Below are 24,807 nucleotides of genomic sequence, written 5' to 3'. Positions count from 1 at the left end.
GCATTGTCTCCTAGAAGACGCCAATCTCAGTAACCCATACTAGAGTGAAGCTATCAAATATGCAAATTACATTGTCAACCGTACTTGGAGCAGTGTAATAAATCAGATTCCTTTCTTCATGATGTATGGCTACAAGCCCGATCTCAAGAACCTCCATATTTTTGGTTCATACGCTATGGTGAACATTCCCTTAGCTCAAAGAAGAAAAGGAGGTCCAGCAGCAAAGAGACTGAGATTTATGAGTATTGATGATAATTCAAAATGGAGCAAATTTATTGACTCTACACATGTAATTGTGATTTCTCAATCTGCTAATTTTGAGGAAGATGTTGACTGGTCCAGGATTCATTCCAATGATCCTGGAGTTTATTTTCCTAGAGATGATATTGTAGATGCCATGCAGCCTGATGACCAAGATTCACGGGCAGATATTCCATTTACTAGTTCTTCTCAACCTGATGTTCTGTCTTCGCGAGCCGCCGATGCTGATGCTAGCGACGAATGTGAGGACGAGGACGAAGCAGAAGAAGAATGGACTGTTGTTCTGAGACGTTCCAAGAGGGTCACAAAGGGAATCCCTCCGCAGCGATATTTGCGGCAACTGACAAAAACGCCCTTGTCTTTGATTTGCAATGTTACACTTCCTCCTGATACATTCACACAAATCAAGCATCTTCCTGATTCAGAGCAAGAAAAGTGGTATGAGACAATGCAGGATAAAATGGACAGTTTAAAGAAACTTAATGTATTTACACCTGCAAAACCCCCAGCAAACAAAAAAGTCATTGGCACTCGATGGGTCTACAGAATCAAAAAGAAGCCAAATGGTGAGTCATTGTACAAGTCAGACTTGTAGCCCAAGGTTTCACTCAACGTTATCCTGAGGACTACACAAACACCTACTCACCACCGACAGTCAGAACTGAGAGTGTAAAAATTGCTTTCTGGGCAACTGGTTTTTGGCTGTTTTTTGCCTTCCGGACGGTTCCCTGAACCCTCCAGAGGGCGAAAAACAGCCCAACACACAAACCGGAAATTTGGGAACAGACAGGCCAACCTCCAACCTCTGGAGGGCCTCCGGGGAGGCAGGGAAGGCCTAGAAAGCCTCTGGATCCTGGGGAGACTGAAAAACAGGCCTTCCAATCTGACCAGAAGTCAATGAGCCGTTTTTGCCTTTGGAGGGCCTGGGGGGCTTTTTTGCCCTCCCCAGGATCCTAGAAAGAGTGGAAAGACTGGGGAGGGTGAAAAACGGGTCCACTGTGCCATCATGTGACAAAAGCAGGGGGGAGTGCGGGGTTTGCACTTGCATGTGCGTGGGGATCATGCACGCATGGGCAGGGGGAAGGTGCATAGAATTATAAGTGTGGCCAGCATGCGCATGACCCCCCTGTGTTCCCCCCACTTTTGGCACGCGATGGCAAAAAGGTTAGCCATTACTGCTATAGTCTTTTTCTGCATTACAAAATCTGAGGTATCAGGTTTTACTTTGATTCTTTTTAAAAACAATTTCTATGAATTTTCAGAAACTTCAATGAAACATGTTTCTTGAACACATTACTTTCTTTCTTGATTTTGCACGCTTTCTTACTTAAACCATTTTAATTTACATTGTGTGGTTTGTGTCATTTTTCAAAAATTCTTCTGAAAAGGTCTCCAACTTTTCAGAAAAAAAAAGAATTTAGCCCCCCAAAATGGTTTTGGCATTAGGAATGGGTGGGAGGGACAATTTTCTAGTCTGCTTCTCTGTTTGGCTTTTCTTGCCAAATAAAAGCAGCTGAAGAAATCTTTTTTATAATTGTTTATGCATTTAAAAGAGTCATAACTGTTTACACATTAAAAAAGGCAAGGGGACAATGCATCTGTTCAGATTTCTCAATAAAAATTTCCCATAATATTTATATAACTACTATGGCATTATGTACAGTGGTAATTTTTACTTAATACCATGTTAATACTAATTAATAGCTGACACTGAACAATTCAAATACATGTACTCCCACATTTACATTATTCTAATAAACTCTATGTACAGTTGGTGGGATTCAATTTTTTTTACTACCGGTTCTGTGAGTGTGATTTACTGGGCATGGCATGGCTTGGTGGGCATGGCAGGGAAGTTTACTGTAAAATCTCCATTCCCTCCCTACTCCAGGGGAAAGTTACTGCAAAATCCCCATTTCCTCCCAATCAGCTGGGACTCAGGAGCCAGAGAATATATGGGGGTGGGACCATACAGAGGTGGTATTTGCCGGTTCTCCAAACTACTCAAAATTTCTGCTACCGGTTCTCCAGAACCGGTCAGAACCTGCTGAATATCACCTCTGTCTATGTAGGGCTTCTGTTATATTTCTTCTAATTAGTATGCAACTTAGAACTACGGAGAAATTTTCTGAGCGTTAGAACAATTAATCAGTGGAACAACTTGCCTCCAGAAGTTGTGAATACTGGACGTTTTTAAGAAGATGTTGGATAGCCATTTGTCTAAAGTGGAGTAGGGTTTCCTGCCTAAGCAGGTGGTTGGACTAGAAGACCTCCAAGGTCCCTTCCAACTTTGTTATTCTATTCTATTCTGTACTTCTTCAGGCCACAAAAAGCAGGTAGTCCTGACAGAAGTAAATTCAGAAAAATACTGTAAATTCTTAATGTTTATTTTTCATCACTCTATTTTTTTTTCAGCCCATCATTCCTACATTCACACAGAATATTCGAGAAAATATTCGAATAGTTGGAGGACAAATAAGTAAGCAACTTCAGTTTGGGCTATTTTGTATTATGTCATCTAGGTTTGTTCCGTTCTGATTAGAGCTTGTTTTGGTTACATTTTTTGCCTATAGTGGTGGACATGATTTAAATAAAATGTTCTGGTTTTTATTACCATATTCTAGTATATATAAATCAATTGGTATGTTCTATAAAAGAAGCCATTGTTTTTTTCTTTTATATTTTGTCTTTCTCTCACAGCTCAAAGCAACGTATCTGGCTTTTCTCTGTTTTTATTTCCAGATTAATAGTATTGTGGAATATATGAATCTGTCTCGATCCAAAGTTGCCCAGTAAACTACATGAAGGGCAGACCTAAATTTAAGTACTTCAGATGAATTAAGTTCATCTCCTTAACCTGCACTACATTACAGTGTGGGCATGTAGAATTTTTAACATTTTTTTGAGGTTTGATATTTCTCCCTTGAGAGATTACAGTTGGGAAAAAAACATTGAAAACTCAATTACAAAGCCAGATTAGTATAGTAGTTAAGTTTCTTGACTAGAATCTGGGACATTATGAGCTCTAGTATTTTCTTCTCTTTGCTCTTACAATTGACTATGGGGATGCTGCAGCGTCCCATTCTCCCCCCACTCCTCCATCCTGCCTTGAGAGGACTCTGCAACCCTTGGGCTTGCTCCTTATAGCTTCTGGAAACAGCTGCCATTTTCATCACTCCAGCAATTCTTTTGGGGAGCAATAGCTGCTTTTGGAGCATTCTACCCTGATCAGTTGGCCATTGGGAGGACTTTAAACCTCTCCTGTTTCTTGGTAGCCTTTGGCAACCAGCCCTGCATGTTAAGGCACAGTTTCAGGATGAGCTTCTCAAAACTTTTCCCTTGCTTAACATCTCCCTCTCTCCCAGAAAGCCATATTTCTTCAATAATTATAACAATAAAAGGTGGGAGGCAAAGACTTCTTGATCATTCTTCCTCTCCCCACCCAGGGGTGGGTTGCTGGGGGTTCACATGGGTTCAGGTGATCCTCTAGCTAGGATTCTGCCCAGTTTGGCAAACCCCCAAATGCCTCCCCTGGCTGGCCATGCCCATCACATCCCTCCCCTCCCACCATTCCCAGGAGTCTCCATGTGGCCCATTCATCTTGTCAGGTAAGTGCAGGAACCATGCGGAGCCTCAGAGAGGGGGTATTGTGGGCCTACCGGAGGTTCTAGAAGTCTGGAAACGGGCCTCTTTCTGGTCTCAGGAGGGCCTGTGGAGCCCCGGGGAAGCAGTTTTCACACACCCAGAGGCTCAAGGAAAGCTTCCAGAGCCTGAAGAGGGCAAAAAATGCACACACACCCGCCATGGTGCAGGAAGCAGTTTAGGCCATGCAACAGGGCAACGAACCCGTTGCTGTGATTTTTGAAGCCCCATCCTTAAATTAGGTGCAAAAGCTAATCTCCCCACCTCTGCTCTCAAATCTGTATACCTTTTAGTTTAGGCTAGAGCCCAACATGTGCAGCAAATGGAGTATTTGGATTTTTTCCCCGTTAGGATCTTTAGAGTCCTAGCTGGAACCTAAAGGCAGATTAGAGGAGTACTAGTTAGGAGAAAATTTTGAGCTCAATGTGTTCTAGAGATACCAAAGAAAGGAACAGCTTGCCCTAATTCTATGGAGCTTCCAAAAGTGGTTTATTGTAAAAGGTAACAGCAATGAAGGTGGGGAAGAACATGTGAAACCCCAAGAGGTATCTCGGGGTTGGGGAAGGCCTTGAGGATATCCATAGTAGATGGGCTCGTAGCTGCCCTAGGCCTACCAGAATCTCCTCCAATCCTGACATACACCATTCTCTACTTAACAATCTGTGCATCCATTTAAGGATGCAAAGGTGACTTATCATTACTTGAGACAGTTAATTTAACATTTATCCCGACTTCTACCCTAATTGGCAAGCTCTATTGCATTTGTAACTCAAGAATTAGTTGACTTCCAGAAAACTCTGGCACATCTTTACCTTCATCCATTATTTAGCCTCAGTTGTCACTTTCGCTTCCTTATTTGTTTAGTATCATGCTTCAGTCCTTTTAGATTAAACTAGGGATGATATCTTGCATGAAGACCACTTCCAAACTTGTTCCATACCATTCCACACCAATATAACAATTAATTGCAAGCACTCCTTCTCATTGCAGTCACTTCTGTTCTGATCGCCACTCATTTCACTAGTTTTTAGCTTGGTATCTTTTAGTTTAGCGTCTATTCTTTAACATTTTTACCAAGCTGCCACACATCTTCAAATGCAGAGCTGAAAATGACACTGGAAGCAGGCAAATAATTCCAGATAATTCTAAGGTGTTCAGATTTGTGTCAGGAAGCAACTTTGTACAAATTTGTTAGTGTATCACTATTGCTCAGATTTTTTAAAATGAATACGTGAGTAAAAATATATAACTACCTGCTATCCTGTTAATCCCTCTTTTTTTCAATTAATCAGGATTATTAAGATGGATATATGAATATCTTCGTTTGCCAATATATCCTTTGTATGGAAACTTTCCAGTTAAACTGCAGACATATTTTGGAGATCCTATTCCGTATGATCCAAACATAACAGCAGAAGAACTAGCCAAAAAAGTAAGATTTTCCTTTCAAAGTATTAATACTTATTGGGATAAAATAAAGACTCCTGGATGAATTGCTGAGATACTTTCAGTATATATGATATCAATGTATGTTCAAAGAAAATTTTTGTGACTCAGATTGTGAATCAAAATGCACTAATCTTGATTGGGAAAAACAGTACCAAAAAGACAGATTCGGTTGAAAATTAAGCTGAATGAAAGGTTAGCGAATTTTTGTCAATATCTACTGATTTATTTTATAGATAAAGTTCTCAATTACAAGGTATTCTTGTGTTTTATTCACTATTTATGTTGCAGCAGTATTTTCCAGTTTTTTAATTTCCACATGCAGTTGTTTTTTAAATGCTTAATATCTATCTCTTTTTAGTATAAATATTTAGGTACTGAGTTTAAATGTTTTTTTATGAATTGATGCTGAACTGTTTGGAATTATTTTTGTTTTGGAAGGTAACATATAAATTAATGAGTTCATTATAAAGTAAAAAACAAAAATATAGTATATTTTATAGTTCAGTCATATAAAACCAAAAGTATTCTAAGATGCTTTATATAACATAAAGATCTTTCTAGAGCCCAAAGAATATCAGTTATGAACAGCACGATCGTGACACTTAGCAGTCAAATGCTATTCAAAATGTTATAGAACGTAGAACGTATAATAATAGGATTGGAAAGGAACTTACAGTTCTAGTCCAATTTCCTTCTGAATAGAAAATCTTTACCATTTTAAACAAATGACTGTCTGGTCTCTTTCTGAAAACCTCCAATGATGGAACACACATAATTTCTAAACGTAGGTCATTCCACAGATTACTTGTTCTCCCTATCAGGAAATTTGTCCTTGGTTCTAAGTTGGTTCTTTCTTTAATCATTTTATATGCACACTTTTGCACACTTAAAAAAAATACAAGTGACGTGGAGAATTACACACCATTAGATTAGGGAAAATTCAGTGATATTGGAACCATTATGAAAAAGACTTAGTCCCTAAGGTGTCCAGTCACATTTGTCTTAGAACACCAAAAAACTTTCAAATGGACTAGAAGTGATAGGTCCCATCCTATCTACAATTTGATTTTTTTTTTTTTGCCAGGTTAATGTTTGTCTTTGATCATGAACACTTTTTTCGGTGAATAAATAGGAGAGAGTATGAAACTATATTAAATCTAAAATTAACTGATTACCTTTAATAGATTAATAACTTGGGATTTTTTAAATCAAGCAATATGGTTTAATACAGAATTAATGTTCTAAGAACAGTTTGATCCTAAAGACTGAGTGGAGGCTGGAGTTTCAGAATGCCTTGTCATTCAGCAGAGGGCAGAGATTCCTTTTTAACAAACAAAAAATCAGAGCAGCCCAGAATCAGTGTGGCTGAAATCTACTTCTGTTTATTATTTGATTTTGTAGTGTTTAAAGAATAGATTGTAGTATGAAAACTAATTTTCACACACATAACTCTATACTTTGAATTTGTGTGGATTTGATAATTTCAGGGTTAAATTATTGAATGTCTGGTTAATGTTATATTGTAGTTTGAAATGTATTCATTGTTGTTGTTTTTATTTTAAATGAAATTTACCATTGAACAATGCAATAAAAATGAATAACTTATATTTCTCCAACCTCACTCCTGTCACAGGCAAAGAATGCATTACGGTGTTTAATAGACAAACATCAGAAAATACCAGGAAATGTGTGGAGAGCTTTGATGGAACGAGTTACAACAGAGAAACAGGACAATGAATAGCTTCGGCAAATCATTGTGAAAAGTTTTTGAATGATATTTTAATATAATGTATTATTGAAGAATTATTATAACAACTTTTAATTTGCTGTTCAAATGTATACTTTTATTAAAAAGTAGGGTTTAAAAACTATTGTTACATATATGGTTCAGGAAAGTACAAGTAACCCTTGATTTACAACAATTGTGCCCAAAATTCCATCGCTAAGGAAGGCACTGGTTAAGTGAGTTTTGCTCTCTTTTATGACCTTTTTGCCAGATTTCTTAAGTCGGGGGTGTCCAAACTTGAGAACTTTAAGACTTGTGGCCTTCAATTCCCAGCATGGCTGGCTGGGGAATTCTGGGAGTTGAAGTCCACAAGTCTTAAAGTTCTCAAGTTTGGACACCCCTGTCTTAAGTGAATCACTGCAGTTGTTAAGTAAATCACAGGATCGTTAAATGAATCCATTTACCCCCCATTGACTTTGCTTGTTGGAAGCTGGCTGGAGGTTATAGTAGTGATCACATGACCCCAGGACGGTGCAACTATCATAAATTCGTGCAAGTAGCCAAGCAACCAAATTTTGATCATGTGACCATTGTCATAAGTGTGAAAAACTGTCATATGTTGCTTTTTTTCCTGTGCTGTTGTAACTTTGGAAGTTCACTAAATGGATGGTTGTAAGCTGTGGATTACCTATGCATCTTTTAATATTAGTACAACTGTTTTTCACAAACATAAAATTATAGTTTAAAAAGCACAATCCTGATTTGGAATAAGATATAAAAATTATTTTAGGCTTTTGGGAAATGTATTTATTGCTTATTTCTAGTATGTAAGTTTTAAATATTTTGGACTAAATTTGATACTTTTCTTAAAATTTGCATTTCTTTTCTGTTCCATGCATTCTCCAGTGTAGTAGAGGTTGTCTAATTTCTCTATCAAATCAGGTTGGTGCTCATTCCTTTTTTTAATGAAAAGTATTTAAATTGGATTAACTGGATTGTACATAAAAGGAACCATGAGTTGACTATAATTTTAAATAATGTTAAAACGTGAAATAACATTTAACCTTGTGTCCGTATTAGACCCAACAAGAAATCTAATTTTATTACAGTTCGTTCAGTTTAGGAGAAAAAATGGTTGCAATTCAGGTTATACCTAGACTCTGTAATCACTTGCTTTGGGATGGGATCGGGACAACTGAATGGAACTGAGCATTTACTGCCCAGATGCCCTTTCTTGATGCCTACATCAGAGGTTACCTTCTCTACTGGTTCATAAATGTGAGCGCGCACGCACTCGCTTCACTCGCAAGTGCCTCATCTGCGCATGGGCACCGCCTTCTGTGAATGCTCAGTGCTAATGCATTACATTGGGATGGGTGGGCGGAGCCTCCTGCAGCTGCCGCTACGGGTTTCCGGCTGAATACCATCTCTGGCCTACATGGATTTCACAGCACATATTTTCTCTTTGAGCTCTGATAGAGAAACATCTGTTGCTGTCTAGGTTTAAACTCTCAATCTTCCAAGCGGGAGGCAAGTGTCTTCACTTCTACATCATCACACAGCTCTTTTTAAAGATCTTTTTAATGTGCTTAATTTCTGAACATTTCTGTTCATTTAAATTGTTAAAAAGTTTTTAATTTTTTTGGTTCTGTTGTTGCAAAATGTAATGCTTTTAAGTCATTTTAAATTTCATTTGCTGTTTCATTATTTTCCTTCATGATGTTTGGATTATTAAAAAGTGTTTTTAAGGCACTTCCAGGAGTGAAATAAGAAACTTGACATAAATATCTTGAGAACTAGGGTTATAGTTACTGCTGGATATTATTTTTCTGAATAATGCTTTTAAATCACTTAAATAATAACATATGGAAATGTTTTATTTTTAAGAATATTTTACGAAGATATTTTAGTTGCATTATTCCATAGTTTTCTTTATTTCTATATCGTGATGTAAAATATCTATTGAATAAAACTGAAGTAATTAGAAAATATGTCCTACATATTAAATTAGTAATTAAATTAATTACTGTGGGCATTCTATTGTTCTTAGTGGGGTTTTTTGAATACCATATTCATTGAAGAAAAAGACCATATAGATAAAACAATCAAATGGAGGCAAGCAAGAGTCACTTGAAAGGAGATGGATGATAAATGAAACAAACAAACAAACAAACAAACAAACAAAAAGAAACAATAATGCACAGAATTATATGTTTTCAGTAGTATTAAATACTAGGGCTTGGAGAGCCTTCAAAAGCGTTGTTTTGTAGATGCTTTAGATTTAGTGAGGTATAACTTCTAAAAGTAAAGACATTAAAAAGTCACATTTTCTGAAAACTTCAAGTGGCTGCTTTAAAAGCTTTTTCCAGTTGTCTCTCTGTCTGTGTTCCAGGAGAAGTTTTTGTGTGTGTTGATAAAACTTTGAAAGAGTTGCCTCATAGCCTCTGGAACAGGGACGTGTGGTCAGGGGAGGCAGAGCCTCACTGCTCTCATCATGAAGAGAACAAAAAAGGGAAAAGGGAAAAGGCACATGTAGTCCGATTCCCTGCCTTCCTGAGTCAACATGAAGGGGACCGCGGACTCAGGAAGGCGGGGAATGGGACGTGTGCAGGAGGAGCGCGCTCTGCAGTCCCCTTCATGTTGACTCAGGAAGGCGGGGAATGGGACCACGTGTGCAGGAGGCTGAGGCAGCCTCAGCCTCCAGCACACATGGTCCCATTCCCCGCCTCCCTGATGACGTCACCAGCCTCACCAGCCATAAACCTCACCGCACGTCACTGCTCTGGAAGACATCGCTCCTTCAGTGCTCTAATCGTTAGATACTTCAGTGGAAACTAGCTAAACCAGTGGACACTTCAGCAAAGATACTTCAGTGGAAACCAGGACTAGCTAAACCTTGCCAGAACTTACAAAAGTGATGGAAAATATATCAGTGTCATCACACAGAAAAAAGTACCATGCACAGGGGGCTTCTCACTTTGATTCTAGCCTAGACTGGTATACTTTGGATGGGATCTGTGAATGTGTGAGGCTGTAAAGCTTTACCTTGTAATCTGCATTTGCTTTGTATCGTGAATTTCTAGATAAATAAGACCAAAAAGAACGAATAGCACAGAAGTCTTTATAAAACCCTCTCTACCTTGTTTCCATGTGACACATGAATAAATGGGAACAGTAGGTTTAGACTAAACCTTGCTACAAACCTTCCAAGAACATTATTTTATTATTTTGTCATGAACATAAGACCAAGCAGCATCCTTTATTAGTTTAGTCTCTCTCATGACTGTGATGTAAATGTAAGCACAGCTTCGGCACACTGACACCTCAAGGAACAATGTATCTCAACGCCAACAAAATAACAATAAAATGTATGTTATTGGAATGTTACAGCTTAGAAGTGGAATTGCCAAATGGTAGCTCATGGCGCAATTAAGTCTGCCATACTTTCTTACCCATTTTTTAAAATTTTTTTAAAACAGATTGTAACAATGGGAAAGATGTCTTTATTTTGAAGAATTCCTTTGGCAAAAAATTGGCCCTAAAGCCAATAAAAAATGAAGGCTCCAAAGCCTGCAGCCAGAACTTTGCTTGGAAGAGTCTCATGGACCCCAAGGGGAACAATGCTATGAGGACGGCCCTAGTGTGGAATGACCTAAGGATCAAAACAGCTACTTACAATATGCACAGTACTGTAAATATTGCAGTCATATACAGGTCCTTGGTTATGAAATACATATACCATACTTATTACTGCATATTTAATTAAAATGAGGCACCACAAAAAGCTGTTGGAAGTTCCTAGAAAGAAAAGTGTTACCTAGTTGTCCCCCTAGGAGCTAGGAAAAGCTGCTCACCAAAAGTATGTTATGGCCCGCCGGGGCCAGCCGAGCTGGCAGCAGAGTTGGATAGTGAGGTTGGGAAAAGTCCTGGAGGTTGAGGAAAGCTCAGACATGGGCTCTGCGTCAGAGGCAGAGAGGGAGTTAGACAGCAGTGAGGCAGAACAGCTGAATCCTGTTCCCAGTGTGCGCATGCGCAGAGCAGGCAGAAGACAAGAACAACTAAGAAAGCAGGGTCGACTTAAGAGTAAAGCCACACCTTGGAGGTGATTCGCCCCTCCCAGAGGAATGCATGGGGAGTGGGCTTTTGCAGGAAACAATTCGTTCATTCAGTCCAGAAAATTCTGTTTCTGATTATAAGAGACTCGGTGCCAAGTTTTGCTTTGCCCTGTGTTTGGAAACTAGGTATCTGGCAGCGCTCTAAACCAGATAAGGTGCATGTGGATAAAAAATTTTTTTCTGAAAGACTGTTTGCTAATGCCTTGCTGACTATGAATGAAAGGAATTCAGAGTCGTGTAAATAAAAGAGGTTTTGTCGGGACCAAGATTTTGCTTCTTGCTTTCTAAGGAAGCCTGGGTCAGAACAAAGTGTTTGGTGAGGAAAATGTATTCATTAATCGAAGCTGCTGATGCAATCTTTAAGATGTATAAGTAAATGTTGTGAGGAGACATAGGGAATGCTTGTTTTGAGACTTTAACCCCAAAGCTGACCTTTACCTCCGGACAGAAATAAACATTTTTATATGTTCCCATCCACCTTTGTGTTTATTGGTTAACTCGCACCAGATGAAATGAAGCACCCAGCTTTGGGCAGGGCCAACATTGTGCTAAAAAGACTCCACAGTGTCAGTAAAATGACCACAGTGTACTTTATTTAATGATTTGGTACTTCTTGTTGCAATAAAATAAAAAAAAATCTACAAAATCCAAATATATAAAATTTTTCAAGTTTTCTTTTAAAGTTTTACAAGAAAAACCAAGTTGTATTCAAAGAAATGTTTAAGTATGAAGCACTACTTTGAATTTCATTTCATCACAAATTGTAACTTACTTAACAGACCAAAAGAACTATGGTACTGTAGTACACCAAATACTTCACACACTGTGTTCTTTACTATAGCACATTTAACCACTGTCAGTGCAAGGCAGTGGTCTCTAGCCAATCAAGACACTCTTCACAATCAGGACTCAAAAGGAATGTTTGTATACATGGAGTCTGAATATAGGTATTTACAGGAAGGATTTCTGTTCCATTATCTATTTGAGTCTTCATTTCAAACGAAATACCAAGTACATTTGTACAATGTTTACAGGTCATAGCACAATAACTTGTCATGAATATCATTCAACTCAAGCCACTGTGCTTGAGAGAAATTTATCTACATGGTTCCCATAAACATAAAGATGATCTGAGAATGGTAACTATTGAGTAAAAGCACAGTTACAATTAGCACAATCTGCTTAAAAATGCAACAGTTTACAACAGGAGCTGAGAAATTATTGGCCATTTTCTAGTCTGCAAAGGGTAACTTTTCATTACTTTTTTTCTGGTATTTCTTATAAGTAGATTACTGATACAGGATAAACAAAGTGTGGGGAAACCCTTAATTTATAAATAGGAAAAATACAACTCTTAAGACAAAGTAAGCATATACAAGCAGCTTATATGGGTTGGTTCCTTGATATTTGAACTGCGTGTCATAGGCTCACACTCCTAAATCAGCTATATGTATACTGAGCCGAACATCAAAATCTAGTAATCCAGATTTGAGGACAAAGTGAGTTCTGATTCCAGCATATTCCTGTTTTTTTTTTTTAAAGGGAGAAAAGCTGTATGCTTCTGCCACCAAGTGGATGAAGGTTGATATGATTTTGAACTTTGCTCAAGTTTCCACTTCAGACCCAGCAATTAGATGCAACCAGTATTTTTTTTTCTTTACAAAAGATATAAAATAAAAACAGAAACCGGTCTGCCTGAAAACATCATCATAAATGCTTCACGATGAGGAAGTGTGTTCCATATTCCTTAATGATCTAGGGCGAGTCTTTTCCCTCCCCCAGATTATTCTTTCTAAATACTAATTGGTATAATTTTGAAAAAAATATTTTTTGTTCTCCAAATATTGTAAATTGCAAAAAGCATGAAAAATTAAAGCTTGCTGAGGTAGCCTACTGTAAAAAAAACATCAACAGATTTTAAACATAGTCAGACAAATAGTGGTATAAGTTTTCAACTCTTGGAAATGTAGTTGATCAACAATAAAATGGCTTTGCATTATTAGAATTTCACAAATAAGCAAAATTAATATTTTAAGACCCATCTGTTTTCTGCATCTCAAATGTTTTTAAGATCCCATCTGGGTCTTGTCAATTTTTCATGTTTCTTAGATGATGCAAACCTTTATTATAGTGTAGTCTTTATATCAGAATCATTCCATACCAATATAGAATATCTTTCTCCAAGAAACAAAAATGGAAAAAGAACAACCTGATTTTCAGTACAAAGATGTTGTGGTCCATACAGATGTTTTTACAGATATTTTATAACAGCAAAATGCCTTATGCCCTTTCAGGTTCCATCTTGGTTACAGAATTCACAGCTAATGGGAACAGTGACCATATAGACTGAAATTCTTGAGGCTGAAATCCAATGTATATGGAAGGCATCACATCAGACATTTCAATATAAGGTAACAAAAACACAGTAATAGAATAGTGGTAACATATCAAAATGATACTTCTATTTGTACCAGCAATTACAAGATAATGCCCATTTAGTAGAGCTTTGGCAGAAATTCCCACACATTTTCCAGAATAAAATGTGTATGTAATAGACATAAATATTAATCTTTAGATGTGGAACAGACTGTTTCAAAGGTATTTTGAATTTTTTCTATCCATTTCACTCAATAAAACCACTAGGACAAATAAGGGGAGCACTACGCAGGGAGGATAAAGGTTTTTTTTTTTCCTTTCAGAAAAAAATGGATTCAGTTTTTCCTGTTGAAACAAACAAACAAAAAAACCCAAGGCCCCCGTTCACTTTCAGTTCATTTTCCATCTTACTGAATTTCCCTTAATTTCTTCCATTCTATATTCTGGGCTTGCTGGTGATCAGCTTCAGCTCTTGTCTTCGAGGATTCTGCTATGTCTCCTCTCATATTAGCCCTTGACTGTTAGGAATGCCAACATATATAAGCCATTAAAAAGCAACACCAGTGCCATGCATGCCATCAATTCTGAGTAGCAAAGATGCTGTCCTTACACGTTCACACTGCAAAATCATAGCTTCTTCTACCTGCTGAAAGCAGCTCTATCAGCGTGGCCATGCAAAGAATGTGTATGCTAATAGTGAGACTATTTGTATTACAGGATCCAGGAAGGTAATGGAAGCAGTCATACAATGTTTATCATTCATTTGTTTTGTTTTGTTTTTCATTAAACCTATAGACTACTTTTGCTTTAGGAACCTCTAGCCCTTCAGTTTTATTGTCACAATAGCTGAGCCCATGAAGAAAATACAACTAGGTTATGATTCTTATTGTGTTTTAACTAGAAGCTTGTGGTAAGGAGAACTAATGTCTAAGCAACTTCATGGAAAACTGCAGTCTATGGTAAATGACAAAAAAGTTACAATTTTTACATACTCTGGAAACCTGCTGTGGAAATCCTGGAAACAGAGGTCACCATCACTGTTGGAGAGAAAATGTGGTTTGTTGGGCCTCCGTGTACTGTATGTAAAGATGTTAAAGGTTCGCTACTGTCTGCTACCCTCTCACATAGCAACCAAAGATGGAAAAGAGCAGCATTTCTGAAGATGGCAGCGCAGATAATGCAACTATCTTTATCGAAGTATTTCAGGCAATAATGCTACCATCAAGACTAGGAGTGAGGTTTTTACTGTGTCAATGGAGCCAGAGGTAGATGTGTTAAAGACAAGAAATGGGGCTGAGGAAGCAAACTTGAACTGGCTTGATTTGGAGGGAGCATTTCTCACAAAATCAAATATTTGAGCCAAACCGCATTGCTGCAGTCATTTGTCTGTTAGAAACTGTACAATTGTACAACTTGTTATACTAAGTAATACAAATTTCCTGGTCAAATAATGTCTGGCTTCCTATCTTTTGCAAACATAGTAAGAAGCTTTTAATTTAATTTAATTTTTTTAAAAAAAAAATAGTTGAGATTGAAAAATAACCGAAACAAAAATAATTGGTGAAGTGAGATCACAACTATTGCTGATGCATTTGAGGGGAAATTTAGACAACTTGCCATTTTGTGTACTTACCCTACCAAATATGAATAGTAGAATGAATGAAAAGATGATGTTTTTCTGAAGCTCTAATTAGATAATACCATTAAATGATTGCCTTTCTAAGACAGAAAGAAAGGGTTACATTTCTATTCATCACCTTATACTTTTCATATGATTAGCAAACGTTAACTTAGCCCCAAACCATTCTAGCATTGTCAGAACAAAAAAGTATCCCAAGGTTGTCTCCATGCAAAATGTTCAGACCCTGTCCCAATCTAGTTAAATAGGTTGTACAAACAGAACCACTGTATGTCAACATGGCGGCAGCCTAGGAAGGCATATTAGAGATGTGCAACATCCTTTGACTTGTGGGTCTGTCTGGTGTTTACATAGCTATTGAGAACTACTCTCCAAAAGTGGGTTAGGCCAGGATGCAAAATGAGCCTTCTTGGAGGAAGGGGTGGAAGCAAGTACTCATTTTGCCTCTTTAAAATTCACTAGCCCAACGTTTAGTCCTCTTTGGGAATGGAAAAAAAGCTGTAACAAATTGTATGTTAATTAAAAGTTTCACTTTTTGCATCTAAGGATAGGTAATGAGAAAGGATTCAGTCATTTTTCTTTTCTTACTCATCAATGGAAAAGAAGGTGTAGGTAGCAGGATGGCATTGGCTGAGCCTTATATGTTAAATGGTTGTCTATAATGCACCAGCATTAGTTTTGTAAAAGTTTATATTGCCATTGGTTCCCTTGAAATAAAATGGGAAACATGAATATCGTAAAATAACATCATTATTTCTGTAAAATTACACCAATGAAATATATTCAAGGACATCAGGTAAAATAATTATACATAATCATAACACTGAAGCAGAAAAACTGAATCCTGTTTTCAAGAGAGAAGAGTATGTCATGGAACTGTATTGTGGACCTTATAAAGTATTACAATAGAATTATATATATTAGAAGCAAAAAACCATGAATGCAACTCCAGCCGTATCAAGACAGAAATAATTAAACATTGTGGTACATCAAGAAGGGCCATTCCGTGAATATAAAGGCTCCTTCTTAGCTAAAGAAGAGAAGAAAGAGATTGTCTTCATGGATTTCTGAAAATTGTCCAAATCACCATAGTGAAAAAATAACATACTAATGAATTATATCTCTGAACTGATAAATTGTCTCTCATAATATAGCTATTACTAAAACATGCAAATATATGCAGGACCCATTAGTTCAATCTTAAGACATGGTAGTCCTCACAAATTCCAAAAAATATTCATATTATTTACTATTAAAAAAAAACAATGAGAAATAAGCATCCTGCTTTTGTTCAGTATGAAAATACAGTTTGTCATTATCTGGAGATTAACTGAAGTATAAACAAGCAAACTATAATCTCACTAAGAATCTGCAAAATTTCAGGCTAAATCTAATTACAAATTGGCTTTTTCCAACCTACAATTCTCCAATGCTGTGGCTTCATATTCTGCAAATTGTGTTCCCAAGAACATTGGAGAATTCTGGATTGGAAAATGCTGATTTCATAGTTTAGAGTTCATCAGAATTCCTTATGAAGCACCCACTGCACTAAATCTGAAGCACTCATCTGAAGTTTTCACTGTTTTGAAAGGTAGCAATGGACATTTTCATATTGCATGATATTGTGAAACAAACTAATATAGCATCAAGACTAAGCAGTTATATTAATTTACAAAGGACTAGCAGATATAATATGGACTAATTTTAAAACTAAGATAATAAAGAGAATGAGTTAGAGGTGAAAAGATTCTGCCTATAAAAAGTAACAACTTTTGTACTGAGTTTTTGCTTTACAAAAATATTGACATAATCCATGAGTTATTCCAGTTTGCACCAATTTTCGTTAAAAAAAATACTATCAAATTTTGACTTGCACCTTTAATGCAACCAAAAGCACCATCAAGGATACTTTTAACGTAAGAAAAGATACTTCTTGGAATCATGCCCAGATACCTATTTGAAAAACTAATTTTTGACAGTTAGCTGGTTTGGATATAAGGCTAAAGTGTAGTTTAGCTGTACAAAAGTGAGCCACAGTAAACTTTGGATTTATGTATTTCCCTTCTTCTTTTGATGGAGCTGTAAAGGGAATACTGAAATTTTAGATTATTTTGGGGTGCATTTTTCATGCCTCTTTTGCTTTTCTTTGCTTTTGTTTTTTCTATTTTCTTCCTTACTTTTTATTAACTTGTGCTGACTTTTAACTTGTTTAAGAACAAAAATTATACCTAAAAATGAAATTTAGATTAATTTTATTTTGTTCCAGGGGTGTCAAACTTGCGGCCCACGGGCTGGATGCATCACATGCTGGCCACCCCCACCCGTTTTAGCAAAGAGGAAAATTGCGATACATCACACGATGAAAACGTGATGAAAATTTGACACTCCTTGTCTAGCTAATCAAAGTTTCATGCTATTAATCAGAAATATGAGTAGTTGGAAAAACATTAAGCTACACATGAAAATCATTTGTTTTAACTAACCTTCACATAGCAACTCAAATTGGCACTTCATCTAGAATAGAAATGGATATTTTTGATCTCATTAGATAAGGTGTCAGATGACAAGATGTAGGGTAGTATTAAATCCAAGGCTCACTGAAACACAATTTTGTGAAACTGAAACACAATGTTATATTATGTCCAAGTACAATGAAACAAGTTTTATCCCCTTCAAGAAAATATTGTGCATAAAATAGATTACTGTTGATTACAGTATTTATAAAGTATATACTGTAGTTTATATGCTTACAAACCAGGGAATATTTTTTGCTTAAACACAATTAACTGTAATTGTGGAAAGTACAATGTATTCTTTCCAACTTCTTTAGGACATGTCACACATTATCTCTTCTTCAAATTATAATATTATATTAACTTTGTAATTATACACTATTTGGCACGAAAAGGTTATAGCATTCTGTGATGCTTTATTCATATGTAGTAGATTAAAACACCTATTCTCTTTTGCTGCTCTTCTGAGTGTAATCTTCACAGGATATGGGATATATACCTTTTTGGTATTTTCCCATCTTTCTTTCTCCCTTTTCTTTTATTTTTGTCTTTGCAATTGAAATTTAATCATGATTATCATTTAATTTACATTTTTAATAATCATTTAAACTGTCAATTCTTTTTGAAACTTGAGGAGGGAAGAGGGAATCATCTGCATAGAATTACTGTTAAAAAGTACCCTGAAGTTGTACATAAAATATTGGTTTTGTTTAAAAAAAGGGGAAAAATTAATAAAATAAAAATGAATAGTTTCTTTGATTATAAATTGTAGAGAAAAATTATTAATGCCTTGTTCAATGTCACTCATTTGAAAATGTTTCATGATTTACCTATGCAAGAGAATTATATTAATTTCTTTTATAGAAACTAGAATTCATATAACAGTAACATCGCCTTTGTATGAATTTAGTTCTGACAATTTTTTCTAAACTGCTGTTTTGTTTCGTAAATAAGTATGGAAACATACTAAGCTTAAAAATATATGTAGGGATTTATTTAAAAAGGAAAAGAAAAGAAAAGAAAACCCCACTCACTAGTGTGTTGGATGTCACTCATTCAACCCTTCCTGCCTTATTTTTAAATTCCGTATAATGCACTTTAAAATCAGAATAATCGAAGTCAGTTTATTTCTCAGTCAAAAATAATGATGCTTTTGAGGTTTTTGAATGCTGCTTCTTTTAGGCTTACTGAGATAGACTGCGGTACAGTGGATCAAATGATAATCATGATGGTAGTCAGACTAAGGACACTGCTATAGCTTCCTGATCTGCTGTAGAATGAAATTAGGTTATTGCCACGGCCCTATTATTACCCTTTTATTTGGATGCATCATAGCCGTTGCACTGAGTTTTCTTTATTCACTGCATTTATAGTGTTGTTTCATATTCCAATCGCTCCTGTATAAGGGCGTCATCTTTATACTGTAGTCGTGGGGGAGCAGGAGAACATTCAAAAGCTAAAATGGCCTTTCTGAGGCTCCTGTCCAATACATGTCTTTCCCATGCTGGATACCTATTCCTGAACAAATCAATTTTAATGACAGATTCTTCAATCCTTGGTGGTCGGGATGAAGGGGTGGAAGGTGCAGTTGGTCTCACTTGAAAGACAGGTACACACCCATCTCTTTCAGCAAATTTCTGATCCCGGTCACTTGTGACACTCCGATTATTAGAAATAGACCTTAAAGTACTTGATGCTACTTCAGCAGGAAGCGTGAAGGCAGCTACAGTATCCTCACAAGCACAGCTTGGTGATTGCCCAAATCGTGGTCCATTAGGATGAAAGAAGGCATAGTACATCAGCATAAAAACAATGCCAGTTAAAAAGCTGCTGAACACCACACATAGTGCCGGTATGGCAAATGCATCAGAAATCATCGGAGCCTTGTACAGATACCAAAGCGCACTCAAGGCGGTATTTTCCAAAAGGATCACAAAATAGTAAATGAAAAGCCTACAACGTGTCCTTCCCTCCTTGACGTTGAACCAACTAAAGATATAAATTATTCCAACAACCATGTCAAACACAATCTCTTCCCATTTTGTAATGCAGAATTCTGTTTCACAATGGACAATCCAGAAAGTCATGATACACCAATGAAGGACTATGAAGATCCCAAAGTATAGTTGAAAAACGGAGGCAAAGAGGGCAAAAGTAATCACCCTGGCTGCGATTGTGAAAAAATGCCAACAGAATTGAATAATTACAGCCATGTAGCTGATACGTTTCTTGTCATCCCGGGAGTCACGAAGAGCTTTTTGATATGAAGCCAGTGCCCATGCCAAAGATACTAGAGATGCTGCTGCAGTAAGGCCTACAGAAAAAGGAAAGGCAATAAATACAGGACATGTCATTAATAAAGATGGGCACTTTTGAAAAAAAAAACATGTATAATCTCATTACACTTTTTCTAGAAAGGCGCACATTATGTGCAATCCAGTGTATGTTTTCTTCCAGCGGACCCATCAAACAAAGAATTATGCTGGAAGATTGCAATCTGATAAATGACATTTCGTATCAGGCATCTAAAGATGCAGGGGAACTTTTTACTACTGAAAATGTTTATTTAACAAACATAACCGTAATGAATTCATTAAAACTGATAAGACAAAAATTATCCTACAGGCAGAAACTGTATCAGTGTATCAGCAATAAGATAAGACAACAATATTATATAACAACTTGAGAAACACACACACACACATACACACACACACACACACACCTCAATCCCCAAAGACTCATAATTCAATTAAAGATGCACTACTCTTCAACAGATGAAGAGATGGGAGAACTAGGACATTTTATGGAAAAACAACTAAAGATTAAGGCGAACATTTGTTTGAAACATTATTATTTCAGCATGGGCATAAATTTAGCTAAATTCTCAGTTTTGATGGCCTACCTTATTATGATGGTGTTATTAGATTCAATCCACATTCCTCATTTGTGAGATGAAACAGATTCAGGTTTGTTTTTAATAAGAAATGCCTACTTCTGCAAGTGAATACTGCTTTATCTTATAAATTCAAATCCAATGTCCTAGCAATTGTGGACAATATACTTAATATTTGGTTAAGATTTAGAAAATGAAAATAATAACAGACTGATATATGTATATACTAAAAATATATTGAACACAGAATAAACATTTGGAAAAAGGGATGCGGTGGCTCAGTGGCTAAGACTCTGAGCTTGTTGATCAGAAGGTCGGGAGTTCATCGGTTCGAATCCCATATGCTGCGTAACAGGGTGAGTTCCCGTTACTTGTCCTAACTTCTGCCAACCTAGCAGGTCGAAAGCAGGTAAAAAATGCAAGTTGAAAAATAGGGACAACTTTGGTGGAAAGGTAACAGTGCTCTGTGCGCCTTTGGTAATTAGTCACACCAGCCATATGACTGCGGAGACGTCTTCGGACAGCAGCGGCTCTTCAGCTTAGAAACGGAAATGATCATCGCTCCTAGATCCGGAAACAACTAGCACACATGTGCCTTTACTTTTATCTTAGTCCAACTCCCTGCTTAGTGCAGGAATTAAAAGTGAACATCCCAATAAATGGCTGTTTAATATTTGCCACTTTTCAGGATTGGTGATTCTACTATTCCTACTGTTGCTTTTTCTAATATTCAGTCAAAATCTGCCTTCCTATAAGCATTATTTCATATTCTGCAATGTGTAAGAACAGATCTTATCTTTCTTCTTGCAGTGTCTTTTCAGGTATTTGAAGAAAGCATCATTCTAACACCCCCAGTGAGCTTTTCTCAAGGCTAAAACATAAAATCCTTCCGTCTCTTTTCATAGAACTTAAGTTTTTAGTTTTGACCATCATTATGCATCATCTCTGAAACTGTTACAATTTTTCCTGAAAATGCAGTACATAAAAGCTAAAATTATATCCCAGACAGTGGTGGGATTCAAATAATTTAACAACTGGTTCTCTCTCCTAATGATTGATTCCACAACTAGATCACCAAACTGCTCAGAAACTAAACAACAACTAAGCAAACTGGTTGAATCCCAGCACTGATCCCAGACCAAACCAATCTCACTTCAAGGAAAAGATTAATTCCTTTTGGATTAATTTTATGGCCAAATAGGCTGAATATAGGAACAGCTCTGTTCAAATATTGTATTATTCTGTTTAAACCATATGGCAAGGCAGTTCTGATTAAATTTGTAGGAGAGCAAGAAAGTTGGTCAGGTTTCCTCAAAAATAACTATGAATTTTCTTTTGCTCTTCCCTCATCCCCAATCCCACCACAGTCCTGAGTAATTACTATTTTCCCAGTAAAGGGAAAATACAATTATCCAAAAATCCTGGAAGCATACACTAAAATGTGACATGGCAAAGCTGTTTAAACTAATGTTGCTGTTGTTTTTTTCTTTCTTTCTTTTTGTTAAAATTCAAACAACCATGCAGACAGTGAAGTATTAAAAATATGCACGAGTATTTTGCTAAGAAAAGGACTGTTTTCACTAACGAGTAGGGTATATATCATGTACATGTAATTTGTTAAAGCAGAAAAAGATATATTCACACTACCTATAATCCACTAGGTGGCACTGCAGCACAATTTAATAGGGGTTTTTGGGGTTTCTTTTTGCTTTTGGTTGTAAATTTGCTATAATAAGCAATTTGCTAACTATCCTATTAACAGGCCTAAGTAAATAGGACATGATAGTAGATTAAGTGTCTTTGAAATTGTGAAAGCACCTTGTTATGTTTTCTTAGTTAAAATCCTTGCATGTAGAATGCATACATGTGGGTTGAGAGGTGGTTTGCAAAGCAGGTTTGGAAGGCCTTGAAAAGAAAGGGTCACCTGGATCTTTACAGGAAGCATAAGACCTAAATATGGGACAGAAGCAGTATTGGTGAGTCTTTTGGAGGAACTCTGGTGAGGCCGGGATTGGGTTGTGCACCATCCTTGTTCTACCTCAGGGGTGTCCAAACTTGAGAACTTTAAGACTTGTGGACTTCAATTCCCAGAATTCCCCAGCCAGCATGGCTGGCTGGGGAATTCTGGGAGTTGAAGTCCACAAGTCTTAAAGTTCCCAAGTTTGGACACCCCTGTTCTACCTGATCTCTCTGCAGCTTTCAATATTATTGCTCATACTATCCTTTTGGATTGGCTCAGGAGATTGGGGATGGCTGACACAGTGTTGTGGGGGTTGGCATCCTTTTTCCAGTGTTGATTAAGCCATTGTTGCTGTTGGGGGGGGGGGGCAGAGATCCCATCTTTGGCTCCTGCTTATGTGGAGTACTGCAAGGTTTGGTGCACTCTCCTATTCCACATTTAACGTGAGATAGGTGAGCTTATTTGACTCCATGGCTGAGGTTTCATCAGTATGTTAATGATACCCAGTTTTACATGGCTGCACATGATAACTTAAGCAATGCTGTAAATATCTTATTGTGGTGTGTGGAGTCTTTAAGGGTCTGGATGGGAAATAAGAGAATAAACCCTGGGTGATTATGAGGTTTTTGCCTGCCTACTTCTAGGCCTATACCATTTTTGGGGTTGGGTGGTTTTGCACTGTCTGAGCAGACCCAATGCAAAATTTGGGAAATCTTCTCAAAGATCAGGTGGACCTTTTGCACAACTTTGTGTTTTGTGTACCATTGTGCCCCTTCCTAGACCAGGGGGCTCTTTTCACAGTCACACACATTCTAGTCACCATCCAATTATACCACTATAAATGCACTTCATATAGAGTGCCCTGGAAGGGTATCTGGAAGCTTCCTCTGAGGCAGAATGTAGTGGTGCAGGCAGGTGTGTGTACTTCTAGAATAATAGGTGATGTTTCAGCTCCTACCCTCAAAACGATGCTTTAAAGCAAATGCACACCAAGACAACTAGACACAAGAACAGTTTTTTTCCTGAATGCCATCATTATGCTAAACAAATAATTCCCCCAACACTGTCAAACTATCACTAAGGCGGCATTACTATTAGTATTAGTCTTCTCATCGTTCCTATTATCCATCTCTTCCCACCAGTGGTGGGTAGCAAATATTTTTATTACCGGTTCGGGCTCGCTCCTGCGTGCACTCGCAGTATCTGCCTGGGTGGGTGGGGCCTCCTGCCGCCTCTACTACTGATTTGCCCAAACCAGGCACAAATCACCACTGCCCCCCACGCCTGCATGACTGTAACATGTTGCTTATATCCTTACAATTATATTGATATTGATTGCTTCCTGTTTGCTTATTTGTACCCTATGACTATCATTAAGTGGTTGTACCTCATGATTCTTGACAAAATGTATCTTGTCTTTTTATGTACACTGAGAACATACACACCAAAGACAAATTCCTTGCATGTCCAATCACACTTGGCCAATAAAGAATTCTATTCTATTCTATTCTATTCTATTCTATTCTATTCTATTCTATTCTATTCTATTCTATTCTATTCTATTCTATTCTATTCACTCTCCTCCAGAAGATGCATTGGTTGCCAGTTTGCATCCAGGTCAAATTCAAAGTGCTGAATCCCCCCCCCCATAACTTTATTAAAGATTATATTATACACATAATAATAATAATAATAATAAATTTGGATTTATTAGCCGCTCCCTTTCCAAGTAGGACTCGGGGCGGCGTACAATGGAGCATATAACATAAAATACATAACAACACCAAACGTACACACATACACAACACATATACATATACACGGAGGAGGAAACAAATTACATCAATAGACAGTTAAAAATCTACTTTAAAATACCCCAATTGTAAAAACCCAATAAAATTAATATTTAAGAACAATTTAAAAAACAGTTTGGAGGAATGGGAAAATTACGATTGCGATTGAGCCAGGCCGGATAATTGAAAGAGGTGGGTCTTCAGCTGTACACGGAAGGAGCGGAGATCGGAAGTAATCCTGATGTCACGGGGGAGGTCATTCCATAGGGCTGGGCCCATCACAGAGAAGGCTCTGCTCCTGGGTGTCGCCCCCCGACACTGTTTGGCGGATGGCACCCGGAGAAGTCCCTCTCTGTGTGAGCGAATTGGTCGTAGGGATGTGTGGGGCAGGATGCGATCCTGCATATAACTAGGCCCTGTGCCATGGAGCGCTTTAA

The 24,807-nt window shown here is 37.3% G+C and overlaps 2 protein-coding genes across 3 annotated transcripts in view; one reads left to right on the top strand and one right to left on the bottom strand.

Annotated features, from left to right (window-relative positions):
* Positions 1-9,101, top strand: part of LOC309390916 (DGAT1/2-independent enzyme synthesizing storage lipids-like) — a 30,093-nt gene extending 20,992 nt beyond the window's left edge. For both annotated transcript variants that reach the window (XM_081950807.1, XM_081950808.1), the window contains exons 8-10: positions 2,677-2,740; positions 5,196-5,335; positions 6,986-9,101. In XM_081950807.1, coding sequence (XP_081806933.1) covers positions 2,677-2,740; positions 5,196-5,335; positions 6,986-7,093 — 312 coding nt within the window. In that variant the 3' untranslated portion in view covers positions 7,094-9,101. The remainder of the gene's footprint in view (positions 1-2,676; positions 2,741-5,195; positions 5,336-6,985) is intronic.
* A 2,657-nt stretch (positions 9,102-11,758) lies between these two features.
* The window catches only part of XKR4 (XK related 4), a 100,720-nt gene continuing 87,671 nt past the window's right edge, over positions 11,759-24,807 (bottom strand). The window contains exon 3 of the mRNA XM_081950548.1: positions 11,759-20,035. Coding sequence (XP_081806674.1) covers positions 19,089-20,035 — 947 coding nt within the window. The 3' untranslated portion in view covers positions 11,759-19,088. The remainder of the gene's footprint in view (positions 20,036-24,807) is intronic.

The sequence above is a fragment of the Natrix helvetica genome (genome assembly GCF_964273705.1).
Source record: "Natrix helvetica genome assembly, chromosome: 4".
NCBI classification, from domain to species: domain Eukaryota; kingdom Metazoa; phylum Chordata; class Lepidosauria; order Squamata; family Natricidae; genus Natrix; species Natrix helvetica.
Note: the sequence above shows the minus strand (reverse complement) of the source record. Positions and strands in the feature narration are given on the sequence as shown.